We start from the raw sequence: 17168 nt of genomic DNA on the forward strand, positions 1-17168 counted from the left end.
CGCCTGGAAAGTCCCTTGGGTGGAGAAGCCTAGTGGGCAGCTGTCCAAAGGGTCATACACAGCTGAGTACACAGGCAAACTAGGTTAGGTATAGTACTAGGAGCTCTGCACTAGTATTTCCTTCATTAGTAAATTACCTTATTTAATTCTATTAAAGAAAAAATAAGGATTATCAGTCCCATTCTTCAAAATAAAAAAAACAAAAGTTAACGTGGATTTTCTAGTGGCAGGTGTGTGTGTGAGATTCAAAACAAGATCTCCTAACAAGGGGCAAACTTATGATTCAGACCTTGTATTTTTGTCATTCTTTACAAACTTCCTTATGGTACAAACTTTTAAAGAATTACTTGTTTAAGGATGAAAATGAATGTGGTTACATATCCGTAGAGGAAACCTGACTGGGAAGTTTTCATCTCTTATTCCCAATTAGCTGTGTCTAACTTGTTTAATTGTGTTTAACTTTTGAAATGTTTAACAGCAAAACCTTTTAACCCTAATTTTAAGATCTCATAAACTTTTAGTTTAATTAACTTTACAAGTTAACTTTTTTTTTTATTATGCTGAGTGCTGTGAGGAAGTCTGCTTGAGGAGGAGAAGAGGGGGGAACCAAAGCACTGAGCTGTAAGAAGACCACAAGTGTCACAGAGCGAACACTGGGTTTGTGTTAGCTTTGGGCGTTAAGTGTCAGACTTGAGGGAATGAAGACGGGAGAACGCACCCAGATGCAGCGGGTGATAGGATATTTCCATGGGACAGTATTTTTATTCAGCATCATCATAGGTGCGGGAATATTTGTTGCTCCGAAAGGGGTGTTAAAATACTCCTCGCTCAACGTGGGGGTGTCCCTAAGTATTTGGGCTGCCTGTGCCGTGGTGTCTGTGCTGGCTGCCCTGAGTCACGCGGAGCTGGGGACCACCTTCCCTAGAAGTGGAGCACAGTATTACTTCCTCAAAAGGTCTCTTGGGCCCTTTGTTGCTTTCTGCTACCTCTGGATCAATCTATTCAGCACTCCCGCAGGAATCGCCGCCCGCGGCTTGCTACTAGCGGGGTACCTTACGCAGCCTTTCTATCCGGGGTGTTTTGCTCCTGAGATGCCAAAGAAATGTCTGGCCTTGGCTATCTTGTGGTGCTTGGGCATTCTGAACGCTCGGGGAGTGAAGGAGGTGACGTGGTTTCAGACCGTCAGCACCGCCGTGAAAGTGGCAGTTCTCGGCTTCATCTCTGTCACCGGAATCTTCTTGTTGGTGCGAGGGAGAAGAGAGAACCTAGCCAGGTTTGAGAAAGCTTTCGATGCTGACGTTCCGGACGCTTCACAGATTGCCGAAGCCTTCCTCCAAGGACTGTATGCATATTCTGGCTGGGGAGTCCTTGTCCGAATAGCAGGTAAAGTTACTATTTTTACATTATAAAGAGCTCCACCAGGCTGTAAACATACAAGGGTTAATCAGCTTAATTCTAAGAAACACATTATTTCTCTATAATGTGTGTCTCTCTTCTATCAGGTGTCTGGAAATGCACTAAACTCTCTACAAATGTGGTTTTCTAACTTTGGAAAGCAAAATATTTTCTAGGTGTTTACAAATTAAACAAGCACAGAAATGATACAGCTTAAGGACTCAACAACAATTGCATTTTTTTTATCGAACAAATATTTTAATACCAAAAGCCCATCAGAGAAAAATTTAAATATAGAAAATATAAATTAAAATAAAGATTACCAATTATCTCATATGTATACACATGCAGGGGTCACACTTGTGCATATACTCATCATTTAATTTACTTAAAGCACATAGTGAGAATTCATAAATATTATTAAATACAAGTGCTTTTAAATGAATACACAATATTCTATCATATGTAATTTGACCATTTTTCAAGCATCTCCCATTGTTGAATACTAGAATTTTTCTAGTTTTTCACTTTGAAATTTTATAGTTATTGTTCCAATCAGCATCCTTTTATATAAATTTTTGTGGATCTTTCATTGTTTTATTAGGAAAAAAGTCTTGAAAACTCTTATTAAAATTACTAAGTGAACCATACAAATATTTAGAAATGTCTTGAGAAATATTGCCAAATTACATCCCAGAAAGGCTTTACAAATGTCTACTAGTGTGAATTAAAATGATGACACCTGAAATCATCAAACCTTTTTCAGTCTTTAGTCACTTAAAATTGTGAAAATAAAATTTCAGAACTCATTTTTTCTTCAATTTCTAGTGAGAAGCAAGAGTTTTGCAAATGTTAATGACCAATTTCTTCCTTGTAAGACAGGTAAATGGCTTTCATAGTTGTTTTTTTTTTCACTAACTTGTCTGTCAAGTCTTGATTTCGACCTGCAGGATCTTTAGTGGTGCGAGGGAGCTCTAGCTGGGCATGTGGGCTCAGTACTTAAGCAAGTGGACTTAGTTGCCCTGCAGCATGTGGGTTCTTAGTTCCCGGCAAGGATCAAACCCACGTCTCCTGCATTTCCAGATGGATTCTTAACCATTGGACCACCAGTGAAGTCCCTGTTGTTTGGCTTTTGTTTTGTTTTGTTCATGAGATTTTAAAAATTTCAGTCTTAAAGACTAGAAGTTTAATACCTACAAGTATTAAACCATCTATCTTTTGACTTTTCATCATCTCCATGCTTGAAAAGTCTTTCTCCATCTCAAAATTTAGATAAATATGTATCTGAGCGTTTTTTTAATCTAAATCTTTATGGTCTTTAAATTTTTCTTTGTAATACATGTGAATTATTTTGAGGGAGTTGCATACTGTAAGTTAAAGATTTTCTAAGTAGTTAAACATCTGTGTCAAATTGGTGTTGGCAATGTACAGTCAAGTTTAATCTAAGATTTAGCTAGTCTAGAAACTTAACCCAAGGAGTGAAAAGAGCAAGAGAATCTACCCTAATGTCCTAGGCTGTTGTGACCAGATTAACAGATGAGCTATACAAACCCTTCATTAACACAAACTTGTACTTCTGTAGTGTTGGCTGTAAGGTAAGGGAATATTTGCTCCAGTCCTCCTGGTCTAGAATCCAGGTTTCCTGAATTGTTTTCTTATCCAAAAAGCTTATGTTGGGCACATCAAAGATACAAGAGTAAAACCCAGAAGTCAGCAAATTTCCATTACTGCTAAAATTAATGCTTGGTCTAAATGTCTAAACTTGGTAAATAAGCATTCAACAAAGTGAACTCTTGCTGTGTGTAGTCATGTCTTCTTCTTTTAGTCATTGTATGTTATAATGAACTACTTCCAAAGATGATCTGATTAGTCATTTTTTCTGAGTGGCACTTTGTTTCTTTTTGCAGGAGAGCTGAAAAGTCCTAGTGAGAATATCCCCAAATGTGTGGTCACGGCACTTACCCTCGTGGCACTGATCTACTTACTGGTGAACGTTTCCTACCTAGCCGTCCTGACCCCAAAGGAAATCATGTCCTCAGGTATGGTTGCACAGAACCAGGAAGACGACGCTCTGTCTCACTGTCCTGAATAAAGGGAGTTTCACGTGTACAGTGCGTCTTTTTGCATACTTTAAGAGAATTGCGCTAATTTGGTTCATGTCTGGGTTATTTATTTATCTATTTATTTAAGGTAGAAGTTCAAAAGGTCAAGCAGTTTCTTTAAAGCATATAGTAAAGGGTAAGGTCTAGCAGCCAAAAATATGGAAAACACCAAGAAACGTAAAAGGAAAAAAAGGCGGAACACAGTGGATAGAGTAGAATAGAAAATATGAGGATACTTATCAAAGTCTCTTGAGATATTCTTCACAAGGAGCAGGCGGGTGCTCTGTGTCAGCATTTGCTTCCAGGAAATAGAACTCATACACTTTGTCTTCAGACATATCCCCAAAATCTATACAGAACTTGAGTTCTTAACTTTCCCTCTTAGTGAAGTGGACATGAATCCTATATATATATATATATAGAGAGAGAGAGAGAGAGAGAATTTCAGTTTACCATAAAAATTATTCAGATTTTCAAATATTACTACCTTATGGTAAAGAAAATGATTTTTTGCTCTAAAAATAGACAAATTGAAAGAAGCTCAATTCTCCATTGAACTTACTATGTCGCTATATTAATAAAATAAACATTTTTTAAACTTTACACTTTCAGTTATCAGAAAAATAAAAGAAAATCAGTAATAGGCTTTCACTGAAAAGAAAAATAAGGCTTATCTTACATCCAAGCTTGACGCTCCCCAGTTATCTCAACTCTAAATGACACTACTTACAATACCCAAGACATGCATGCAACTTAGGTGCCCATCAACAGATGAATGGATAAAGATGCAGTAAATGGACGGATAGATAGATAAATAAATGCTGTGTGTGTGTGCTCAGTCAAGTCTGACTCTTTGTGAATGCATGGACTGTAGCCCTCCAGGTTCCTCTGTCCATGGAATTTTCTAGGCAAGGATACTGCCATTTCTTACACCAGGGGATTTTCTCAACCCAGGGATTGAACTCGCGTCTCTTCTGCCTCCTGCATCGGGAGGCAGAATTTTTTAACACTGGGCCACCTGAGAAGCTCCAGATAGACACTCAGTTCAGTTCAGTTCAGTCGCTCACACAGCCATAAAATAGAATGAATTATTGCCATTTGCAGTAACATGATGGACATGAGATTATCATACTGAGTAAAGTTAGTCAGACACAGAAAGACAAATATTGTATAATATCACTTATTTGTAGAATCTAAAAAGCCACACAAATGAATTTATTTTACAAAACAGATAACAAACTCGCAGGCATAGAAAACAAATTATGGCTACCAAAGGGGAAAGGGGGAAGGAATAAATTAGGAGTATCATGTCAACAGATACTCACCACTATACAAAAATAGATAAACAATAAGGATTTACTCTATAGCTTAGGGAACAATATTCAACATGATAATCTATAATGGAAAAGAATCTGGAAAAAAAAAATACAACTGAATCGCTTTGCTGTACATCAGAAAAGTAACACAATATTCTAAATCAATCATACTGCAATGTTTTAAAAATGTAAAATAGTAAAATGAGATGAGAGTATATTATTTGTTCATTTCACACATTAGTAGTAATAATGAATGTGAAAATGTATGTGAAGGTACTCTAACAAAAACTGAAAGAATTCATTGCTAGCAGACTTACTAAAGGAAATTCTTCAGACTGAAAGAAAGTAACTTGAATCAAAAGGAAGGAAGAAAGAGAACAAAAAATATTAAATATATGGGTAAATATATAAGACTCTATATGTGTATACACACATTTTTAAAAATTCCTCTAAAATACCTTAGATTATTTTAGGTAATAACTCTGAAACTTAAGTGTAGAGTTTATTAAATATATAAATATAACATATATGACAATAATAGAAGAAAGAAAAGAGAAGGAAATGAGCTATAGTAGCAAAGTTGTCATATTTTACTGAAAGTAACTGGAAATTGATTTTGATGAATTTAAAGGTGGATGCTATAATTACCAGACCAACTACTAAGAAAATAACTGAACAAATTAACAGAGGAATTAAATGGCACATTAAGACTATCTCTTTAGGGAATTCCCTAGCAGTCCAGTGGTTAGGCACTTTCACTGGCAGGGCCCAGGTTAGATTCCTGGTTAAGGAACTAAGATCCCATAAGCTGTATGGTATAGGGAAAAAAAAAAAAAAATCTATTTAACAATAAAGGAAAAATAGAAGAAGAAAAGAACAAAAATACATAAGACATAAAAAACAAAGAGCAAAGTGACATAGGTAAATACAACATCAATAATATTAAATGAGAATATGAAAACGCAATAAAAAGGCAGAGATTGTCACACTGGATAAAATTATCAATCCAAATATAATGCTCTCTATATGAGACACACTTTAGATTCAAAACACAATCAAGTATAGAGTAAAAGAATGGAAAAGCTTATCATGCAAACATTAACTGTAAGAAAGCTAGAATGGTAATATTATTAAGACAAAATAAAGACTAAAAGATTACTAAAGACAAAGAAAGGCATTTTGTAATGATATTAATAAAAGGATCAATGCATGAAGAAGATATAACAAGTATAAATGCATACACCCCTAAATAACACAGCCCAGAACACAGGAAGCCATATTAACGTAACTGAAAAGAGAAATAGACAGTTCAGATGTCGGTACATCACTCAATAACTAGATAGAAAATCAATAAGGATACAGAAGATCTGAACACCACGATCAATCAAACTGATCTAATTGACATTTACAGAACGCTCCACCAAACAGAAGCAGAATATTTATTTCAAGCACTTATGGGACATTTCCTAGGATAGACATAATGTCAGGATATAAAACAAGTCTCAAAAAATTTAATATTTCTATCATATAAAATATTTCCTTCAACACCAACAGATGCACAATAGAAACCAACAACAGAATGTAACTTGTGAAACCTCATCTATTTGAAAAGTAAACAACATACTTCTAAATAACCCATGGGTCGAGGAAGAAATCACAAGACTCTCAACAACTATGAAAAGTCTGAGATTTAACCCCCTCATAAGGTGGTCGGGCTCAGCTTCATGGATGCTGGAGATGGAGACAAAGACAGCCTATTTTTCACATAATAGCAGTAGCTAGAATGTCATTCATGCTGTTCCCCAAACCTGAATCCCAGAAGACAAAGCAAGGAAGGCCAAATGATATCTCCACGTAACAGCAGAAGATCCTCAAGCTTAGGGACTCCAAGTCTTTCACAAGTCTTCTTTCAGAAGACAGGCCCAGGAATGGCTCTAAAAGACAAAAGACCACTGTTGTCTTTCCATCCCCACATTTTTCAGTCTCAATATTCCCTTCCAGAATGCCACAATTGCCACTGTAAGAGGACTTAGCAAAGAGTGTCCTCAGCCAAGTGGTTATTATCTTTATAATCTATGACCACATCAGTCCAAAAAGAGAACCCAGGTGTGTGAACCAAAATTGATTTTGAATCCTCTTGGCTTCCTTATGGTCAGCTTGCTGCCCAGAGGCTATACCAACCAGGGAGATTGGGGTTGCCGTGTGACGAAAAGAAGAAGCATAAAACCCAGTGATAATCAAGAAAGCCTCCCGAGTTTTCAAAATAGGAATATATAGCTACCTATGCTATTCTCCCTGACCATCACTCAGGAAGCAGCCAAGAGTAGGTGATCACTCTCTGAGAGTGAAAGTGTTAGTCACTTGGTCATGTCTGACTCTTTGCGACCCCACAAACTGTAGCCCACCAGGCTCCTCTGTCCGTGGGATTCTCCAGGCAAGAATACTGGAGTGGGTTGCCATTTCCTTCTCCAGGAGATCTTCCCGACTCAGGGATCTAACCCGGGCCTCTTGCATTGCGGGAAGATTCTTTACTGTGTGAGCTACAGGGGAGATCACTCTCTAGGGATGGTTATATTCAGTGACCAAACTACCTGACCAAGGTGTGTGGACCAGAAGAATGTGAGAGAGGTAGAGTCGGAAATATTTCGGGGTTGATTTTTGAGGAAGCCACCCAAACATCCAACAATATCAGATGCATTCAAATGGTGTATATGAAAGATACATTGAATACCTTTGCCTTCAGCACGTTGATGTGCTTTGGGGATGTACAGTTGTCACATTTTGAATGGCCAAACACGTAACACAGATTAGTTTCAAGGGCCACAATGGTGTGGCCACAGAGGGCTGATCAAATTGGAACAGCAATCCTGCAACCTGGAAAAGCAACAACAGCTATGAGCTGTCAAAGGTGCAAAGGTCAAAGGTGCAACGTAGTCAATTTGCCAGAAGTGAACAGGGACAGTATCTTGTGCAAATGGCCTCCTTCACTGTGAACAAATGGTCAAATCTTGACAGAAGTCACAGTGTGACATTTGCCTTTGTAGCAAAAATATGGAGTCCTTTTACTTATGTCCAGTATATGATAGTCAGTGTGTTGCCATGTCTAGAAAGATGATGGATTCAGACATTCAGTCACGGCAGTCTGAATAGTTCAGTATCAGTCAACAGTTTTATTCCAATTATTCTCATCAGAGAATGGGTTCCATGGACAGAACTTAAGGCTATTCTCATAGCTCTGGCCAATTCCCCTCTTCATGAACCATGCTTATATTTCTAATGGTTTGAACTATTATCAAAGGCCTGAGTGTTTGGTCTGTCACTTGGAAAAAACCACAGACTGGCAGACTAAAGACACCCCTCTCCGGGGCCATAAACTATAGAAAGAAATCAAGGCTGCTGATTGAATAATCTGATTTTGATCACCAGTTCCTGAGTAGAATACCCTGTCTGTTTTCCATTCTGCATAGCTGGTGCTGAGGCTCGCAGCTGTAGCAGCCTGGCGGGCACCACAGGGCTTCAGCTTAGCTAAACTGTCAGTGGACCATGACCAGATATTTACAGGGACCCTTGTGAACAGAGGGCCCTGTTGAACCAGCAACTCTGCTTCAGTCAGCAAACTGAGATGTAATTTGCACTTTTTCATGCAAAATCAAGAAGCCACTGGGCCAGGCTAGCTATGTTCTTGAATATGCCATTTCCACTCGATAAGAGAGATTTGTTAGGCCCTTCATACCTTTTCAATAATTAAATTCCATTTGATTCATCCCAAAATGAGATTATCAGGCTGGAAAGTCATAAGGCCTCCATAAGTCAGGTGTTCAGTTTTACAATATCCCAGTGCTACTTGCTAAGCTAGTATTATTTTTTCAAAAGGAATTTACTTGATAGTTGTTATCAAGGAGGAAACAAGTAGAAAACCTCAAGGGCCACCTCCAGCTGTAAGGTGCCTCTCTTTGCAGGGAAATGCAATAGAAAAGGGGTTTCCCTGGTGGCTCAGACAGTAAAGAATCTGCCTGCAATGCAGAAGACCACCATCAGTCACAGACTCTTCTAAGTCAAAGCAGTAATTATGGCTGTGGATCCCCACTGGCAGAAAGTGTGCTCGCTGGACAGCTTTCAATACAGTCCGTTGATTTGATCCTCCAGTTAAAGGACATTGATCTGTGAATCAGCTGATATGGAAGACTACGTAGAATCCCAAATGAGACACATACCAACTATAACACAAAGAATTCATAAGGTGCTGAGTCTTTGAAACTAAGTGTTTCAAATTTACCCATGTGTTTCCAAGAAAACTTACTTGGCAAGCAGTACCCTAAATTTTACCGGGGTTGATCAACCTGTTGGTAGAAGTGTAATAATACCAATTCAGATCTTTTTAGACTGAGGCTTTTAATTTGTCAGCCAACTGATCATGAACAATATAGTATAAATTTTGGATCTTGGATGGCAGAGGCACTCTTGAAAAATCCTGAAGACCAGCTAGGGGCAAGGAGCAGGGCGTTTAGGAATCCTCGCGGAGGACTGTGAAAGCCGACTGAAGGCCTTGCCACATGAATATGAATTAGTCTTGGTCTTCAGGGGCAAGTGAATAGAAAAGAAGTGCTGGCAACATCTGAGACGGGGCATCAACCGGCGTCCCTGTATACAGCGTCTCCATCGCAGTCCCGGTGTCTGGAACCCCACAGCTGGGGCTGGAGGACAAGTGATCACTGAGCAACAATCCCCTGTGAACCTCCAGCTCCCAGGAGTTTGTCACTGGTCACATCATAGTTAGATTGAGATGCTGCATCTTTTACCACCACCATCACTGCCTTGAAGTTTTCCATCAGGTCCGTTATCTTTCCCCCACTGAGATTCGACATTGGTTTTTGAACCGCACGAAGAGGGAGAAAGGAGAGGGCTTTCGAAGGAACTCACATGTCCCGTTATACTCTCTATACACACCTCTACCTAAAATATCAATACCAACAGATGGCCAACAGTGGAAACCATGAAACTGTAACACTTTGAGTGTGCCCAAAGGGCTTTATTCACAGAGGAACTTCTGTGGGTAGACAGCTTCCTTTCTGCACTGAGTTCAACCCAGATCCCCTTGGCTGAGTCAACCTCTCACTCCACAGTCCTGGGCTTGTTGATGACTTGGGAACCCATATCTAAGAACCGTCATGAAGTTTCCCAGCCTACTTGGATGGGTATCGCCTTCAGGGTAGGGAGACCTCAGTCAACCCCTAGTCATCTTTCTCGGAGAAGGGGAGAGGCCATGGGAAAGAGAGTGGCTGTGTGCCATGGAGTACTTTTCATTGCTCTCAAAAGAACTGCCTCCAGAGGACATAAAATATCCGAATAGATCTATATTTTAAAAAAAAATTGAGTTAAAAGTCTAAAATCTTCCCTCAAGTCAAATCCCAGGCCCTAGTAGCTTCACTGATGAATTGCATCAAACATTTAAGAAAGAAATAATACCACTCCTAAACAAACTCTTCCAGAAAATGGAAGAGGGGACACATCCAAACTTATTTTATGGAACCAGTATTTCTATGATAACCAAAGCCAGAAAAATTCTTTACACAAAGAAAGAAATTGCATACACATGTTGCATACAACATGTATTGCTCCGTGAACTACAATGTAGCACAGTTCTTAAAAACAGTGGTAAATTGAGTCCAGCAACACAAAAAGGAGCATACACCATGAACAACTGAGGTTCATCATTGGCTGGTTTCGCACCCCCAAAACAATCCATATTTTACTGTATTAATAGGATAACAAACAAAAAATCACATTATAATATCAAGAGTCATACAATGCATTTGACAAAATCCAAGACTCATTCGTGATTTTTAGAGAACTTTGGCAGCTTCAGCCTACTACTTACACCAGTCCTTTGTCTTTGCTACAATTATAATTTAATACTTTCTAAGCTAATTAAAAATATTACGCAGTATGAATATTACATCAGTTGCGTAATTAGTGGCTTCTCTACTCTTTTACAGATGCTGTTGCTGTCACTTGGGTGGATAGAGTAATCCCGTCCTTGCAATGGGCCATTTCCCTTGGTGTTTCTTCCTCAATAGTTAGCTCCCTCAACTGCACTGTGTTTTCAACATCAAGGTTATGGTACATGGCAAGCCAGGAGGGTCAGCTCCCTCTGATCCTCTCAACTTTGAATATTCGCTCTTGTCCAGTTCCAGCTGTGATTCAGATGCTCATCTTTGCCTCCATCTTAATTATTCCCTCAGACTTAATCCTTTTAATAAGTTATGTGGGATTCACAGACTGGATTCTACTTGGGCTAATGATGATAGGCTTGCTTAAACTGAGATTCCAGGAGCCCAACCTATCCAGACCTTATAAGGTAAGTCAAACCAGGAAAAAAAAAAAATCCTATATCTTTTTAAAGAGCGTTTTGTACTTTTAATACTTTTTTCTTATATTTATGTGAAAAATCTTTCTAATCCACTGTGACCCCATTTTAGGAACGTTTGAGACTAGATTTTATATTTAGGGTATTCTATTATATTACAACTAGTGAAACTGGAGTCAAGAAGGACCTTATGTGGGACGCACAAGGTCTGTACTCGGTGTCAGTGTATGAGACCGACCAGTGTCCAGGGCTAACGATTATTTGAGTGTACTTTTAATGGTACTACCTTAGATTACCTTACAGGCTTGCCTAGGGCTTTCCAGGCTTATCAGTTTAAATGTCTATCAATGTGTAAGTTTCCAGCTTAAATGGCCAATATAGAAGAGCTACAGTCTAGGTATTTGTGATGCAGTATAGTTGCAAACTCATTCATCCTTTAAAATCTCACCTCAGAGCCAGAGTATCTATGAAAGATTGACTGATGCTGATTCCTCAAACCACCAAAACCTGTCTACCTTAACTGCATTTGAAATGTTTCATATAAGCTTATGGAAAATTTTTTTCTTCTAATTGTCTACTATAACCCATCCATCTATATTGTGGATGTACCCAATATTCTGTTTAACCAAACGACCTCCAGTAACTCATTCCTATACTTACTGCAAAGAGATTAAATGGTTTATTTTTACGCTATGCTACTGTGTTAGACCCACAAAAGAAAGTTATTTCTAATATTATATCAAAAATACTTGTGTTTCTAGGCAGATTATTTAGTTTTTTTTACAGAGCCTGATACTAAAAATCAGCCTGTATACACTGGTATCAAACAGAATCTCGCAGACAAAACTTGGGTGAGGCAGAAAAGAACAGCTGTATTGCTTTGCCAGGCAAAGGGGGCCACAGTGGGCTAATGCCCTCAAGACGCTGTCCCACCCTGACGTCAGGAGAGCTGCAAGGAGTCTTATAGTGAAGGGTCAGGGCTGCTGATAAGGGTCAGGGGGCCTGCAGGGCCTGCCTTCCTTCAGTCCAAATATCCTCTGACATCTGGGGGTGTCGTGATGACTTTCTCTCCAAGACACTCTCTCTGGAATGAAGAATGCTTCATCAAGCAGTTAAAAGTCTTCCATCTGGTGGTGGTTTTAGTTCTGCAGAAGAGCTCAAAAATATTGCTACGCATATCCTTTGAGAGGAAGCTGGGCCCTGCCCCCGGGCCGCACTTCCGCAACCCGGCCACTTCTCCCTTGTCTCTGCACCCCCATTCCTCTCTGACTATCGACTGTTTGAACTGTGCTTTGGAACTCAGGGAAGGTCGTGGAGGCTGAATGAAGCCTGTTTCCTACAAATAAGACATGGGGGACACAGAAAGGCTTTGGTACCTAGGGTCCTGCTCAGCTTCAGTACTTAGACTGTAAGATCATGCTTAGATCGTGCTTCCCTTTTCATGTAGGCTGCTAGAACACCCCAAGCTAAGTTAGTGGTTAGTCACTTAGTTAAAAGGCTTGCGGCATGCATGTCTTGCTATACCACCTTTTATTGTTAGGCCTATAAGTCATTTTTAATGGGGGTAGGTTTCAAATAATCGTTGTTTTATCAATGCATCATATTCTAAATAAATCAAGGGGCCTCTTTTATCATGGACCTCGTATAAGGTAAAAGGATGTACCAGAATACCCACAGAAATACCTCAGCAGTACACAAAGGTGCAGGGTCGACTAGAAGGTTAAAAAGGAAAACCAATAGAGTTTAATAACTAAGATTTTTAAAGTCTACTGTGAAAAAAAGAATGCCTTTCGAGTTTCCTGTATAAATTCAGTTTCCTAGGCATCACCCCTGAGGATTCTAATGCTTAGGGTAAGGACCAGAAATCCACATTTCAAAATTGAATAAAGGGAAGATAATGGTAATCTTGCTTCTGAGTCACTTAATGATCCAATAAATACTGAAGCAACTACTAAGGAGCTACTATGTAGAAGAGACTAGTCTAAACACTTTAAAGATAGATGGACAAATTCCCCATTAATAATGCATCAATAACTTCTTAGTCTAATAGGAGAGAGAAGAGTTACACAAAATACAGTTATAGGCAAGAATCAACAACATTTAACGAAGCATTTTACTGTTTGCAATTACTATTTAATTATATATAAATGTGCATGTTTGTGTTCTTTAATTATCCAAATTAAGATACACAAATTTGAAAGATATACATTGTTAAGATCCATATTAAGGGAAAAGTGAAGATCAGAGAAAATGAATCCAATCCTGTGGTCCTTTTATGATAAAAACATTCCCCAAAGGAATTATATATACGTTCAGTTCAGTTCAGTTGCTCAGCTGTGTCCAATTCTTTGCAACCCCATGGACTGCAGCACGCCAGGCCTCCCTGTCCATCACCAACTCCCGGAGTTTACTCAAACTCATGTCATGAGTTACTCAAACTCATTGAGTTGGTGATGCATTCCAACCATCTCATCCTCTGTCATCCCCTTCTTCTTCTGCCTTCAATCTTTCCCAGCACCAGGGTCTTTTCCATTGAGTCAGTTCTTCACACCAGGTGGCCAAAGTATTGGAGTTTCAGCTTCAGCATCAGTCCCTCCAATGAATATTCAGGATGATTTCCCTTAGGATGGACTGGTTGGATCTCTTTGCAGTCCAAGGGACTCTCAAGAGTCTTCCCCAACACCACACTTTGAAAGCATCAGTTCTTTGGTGCTCAGCTTTCTTTATAGTCCAACTCTCACATCCACAAATAACTACTAGAAAAAGCATAGCTTTGACTAGACGGACCTTTGTTGGCAAAGTGATGTCTCTACTTTTTAATATGCTGTGTAGGTTGGTCATAACTTTCCTTCCAGGGAGCAAGCATCTTTTAATTTCATGGCTGCAGTGATTTTGGAGCCCCCAAAAATAAAGTCTGTCATATTTGGTTATATATACATTGTGTATTATGTCATTATGAATAATATTAGATTGAGGTACAAAAAATACTAATTTTGGTATTGCTTGAAAATAAAAAGTTAGAAAAAATTTATAATGAAAAAATGCTTTGTGGTAATAGTATGGAATGTTTCCAAGGGTCGTTATTCAAGAGATCTGAATGGGACTTCCTTGGTGGTCCAGTAGTTAAGAATCTGTCTGCCAATGCAGAGGACACAGGTTCGATACCTGGTCCAAGAAGATTCCATATGCCACAAGGCAACTAAGCCTGTGTGCTAGAGCCCATGGGCTGTGCCACTAAGCCTGTGTGCCAAAACTGCCTGAAATCTGTGTGCCCTAGAGCCAGTGCCCTACAACCAGAGAAGTCACCTCGATAAGAAGCCCATACACTGCAACTAGACAGTAGTCCCTATTCGCCAGAACTAGAGAAATCGTGCATGCAGCGATGAAGACCCACAGCCAAAATAATGAAGAGAGCTAAATGGACAAGTGGCATGGACTCATGCAAAAAATCAAAGGGAGAGCAAAATGTTGAAATTACTAGGAAAAGGCTTTCACTTCTGCTATTTCACACTCTGAGGAGATTCCCAGCAGACTGTTTTCTCTTATATTAAACTAAGGAAGACCTGGTAGGTAAATATTTTTTTACCAATGAAGCCAACTTCCTCCATATTAAACAGATGTTTGTATATAAAATATTTTGCATCATCATTTGTAATAACTACCAGTTCAGTTCAGTCGCTCAGTCGTGTCCGACTCTCTGTGACCCCACTCGAAGTCCACTCTAATACAAATGTATGTTTGTCCTCAGGTGCGTTTGCCATTTGTATTTGGAACCATGGCCACGTCTTTGTTCTTGGTTTTGACGCCCATCATCAAGTCTCCTCAGATGTACCATGTCTACGTTATTATTTTTATCCTCAGTGGAGTTTTGCTTTACTTGCCTTTTGTGCATTTTAATTGGGGTTCTGCATATTTCAACAAGATAACTTGCTTTTTACAGTTACTACTAAATGTTTCACCTACTGATGACATTGATGAGTATATTTCAACAGGAGGAAATATACAGAAAAATCCACCTGCAACGGCAACCAAAAAAGAATAAATAAATTATGCATATCTGGCAAATGATGACTTATTAAAAGCATCTTTCTCTTTCAACTAGAATACTCCTAATACATATACATATTCCTTACGTATATTTGTACACATGCTGCATATGTAACACAAAACCAGCACAAAATACTTGATGTCCAGAACTTTAGCACTTTAACTCTTGTTGTTTGTAACTGAAACCTTACTTCTCCAATAAAGCATGCTGATCCCCAATTTCTCAAGACTGTAGTAGATGTCCCTCTTTGTGCACTAATGCTTCTGAGTTTATTTTTAATATGTCAGAGTCCACACTCTTTTTTAATTGTCTACTTACTTTTTCCCTAAAGACAATGAGCTCCCCAAAGGTAGGGATTATTACTTAGCCATTTAAAAAAATGTTTAATTACATTTCATTTATTTAAATTTGTATACTCTCTCCCTAAGACAGTGTGTGCATAAAAATAGACAACCTATAAAATAAATATCTGAATGCACAGGCCAGTGAGTGAGTAAGTGAACGGGCTGTCAGTACACATCCCTGCAGAGGGATCTCCCTTGATAGCCTGAGTTTGGGTTCTCGGCAGCACCTCAGAAGTGTTCCGTTAATGATTGTAGCTCTACATTTCAGCGTCTCTGAGGCTGGAACGCTATATAGAGATAGTACCAAAGAAGAGTTTAACTAGATCTTACCAAATATTTATTCTCTTTCACCTCCTGACTTCTCTGAAACTGCTTTTGTCAAAATGGCCCTACCAGTGTCAACATAAATGTGTCCATCTGTATTTATCACGATGGTCACTGGGGACCTGACATCACTATTCCAAACATCACTGCAAACCATTTTTAGCGATAGTATTGAAAGGATTAATGCAAAATGAAAATCAAATCCTAACGAGGGCAAATAGGTATCAGAAAACCTAGGTTGAGGGAAAAAAAAAAAAACAAACCTATGGGTAATTGAGGACAAAACTAGGGATAGCACATATGCTCGCTTACTACAGGAATGTGTGAGGACCGAGTGAACACTTAATAAGACAGAGCCCCTCTCTCCCATTCAAATTTCGTCTCAGTGCGGTTTCTGACAAAATGTGTCTGGCAAGGAAACTCACGAATGGTAGGGATCTGAACGGTGAGTAGTATATAATCTGTTTGAAAGTTGACTCAAATGTTCTAGAATATAGGCCTTTGAGTTTAAAATTTGACATTTTCTGATAATAACTAGGGAGTCTGGTTTGTAGGACACAAGTCAAAGGAAAACCTCATAAATGACAGCTTCTGCAGACTCAAGATAACTCACAGGCACAAGGCTGGTAGACTGCAGGTGGCCACACAGACTCAGGAGAGCCAGGAAGGCGTGTCTGGCTGTGAGGAGGACGAGAGGGCTGGAAGCACGGAGGGCTCCACTCCAGGAGACTCCTGACGGCCGGCCACCTCGAATTTCCACAGGGAGGCTGGGAGAGAGTAGAGATTTGACTGTGCAGAAGGACTCAGCTTAGCAGGTAAGGTGTCAATCCAGAGGGCATGAGCAAATGCAAAGTGGTACGAACTGCTGCTGCTGCTGCTAACTCGCTTCAGTCGTGTCCAACTCTGTGCGACTCCATAGACGGCAGCCCACCAGGCTCCCCGTCCCCGGGATTCTCCAGGCAAGAGTACCGGAGTGGGGTGCCATTGCCTTCTCCGATGATTATCATAGATAAACTCAAACACATATTAAAGAAGAAACTCCGCTCCTGCCAGAAGAAAGAATGTTCTTGCCACACTGAATTTAATAGTGAAAAGAAGTTTATCAAAAGGCAGATAGATACATTCTATAGATATAGAAGTAAATGTAATATGTGTAATGACACTTGAAATTGCATTTGTAATTCCATCCTATTTACATAAATATAAATAGGAAACTACACATTCTATAGACATAGAAGGTAAATGTAATATCTAAAATTACATTTGCAATTA

The 17168-nt window shown here is 39.2% G+C and overlaps 1 protein-coding gene across 1 annotated transcript; it reads left to right on the forward strand.

Annotated features, from left to right (window-relative positions):
• The first annotated feature begins 698 nt into the window (after positions 1-698).
• Positions 699-15222, forward strand: LOC129560525 (solute carrier family 7 member 13-like). The gene is made up of 4 exons (XM_055432718.2): positions 699-1383; positions 3303-3434; positions 10810-11171; positions 14929-15222. The coding sequence occupies exons 1-4, from the start codon at positions 699-701 to the stop codon at positions 15220-15222; spliced, it is 1473 nt and encodes a 490-aa protein (XP_055288693.2).
• Positions 15223-17168: the final 1946 nt, after the last annotated feature.

This window comes from Moschus berezovskii, chromosome 16 (genome assembly GCF_049115385.1).
Source record: "Moschus berezovskii isolate FMDL1 chromosome 16, NW_MosBer_1.0, whole genome shotgun sequence".
Lineage (NCBI taxonomy): Eukaryota > Metazoa > Chordata > Mammalia > Artiodactyla > Moschidae > Moschus > Moschus berezovskii.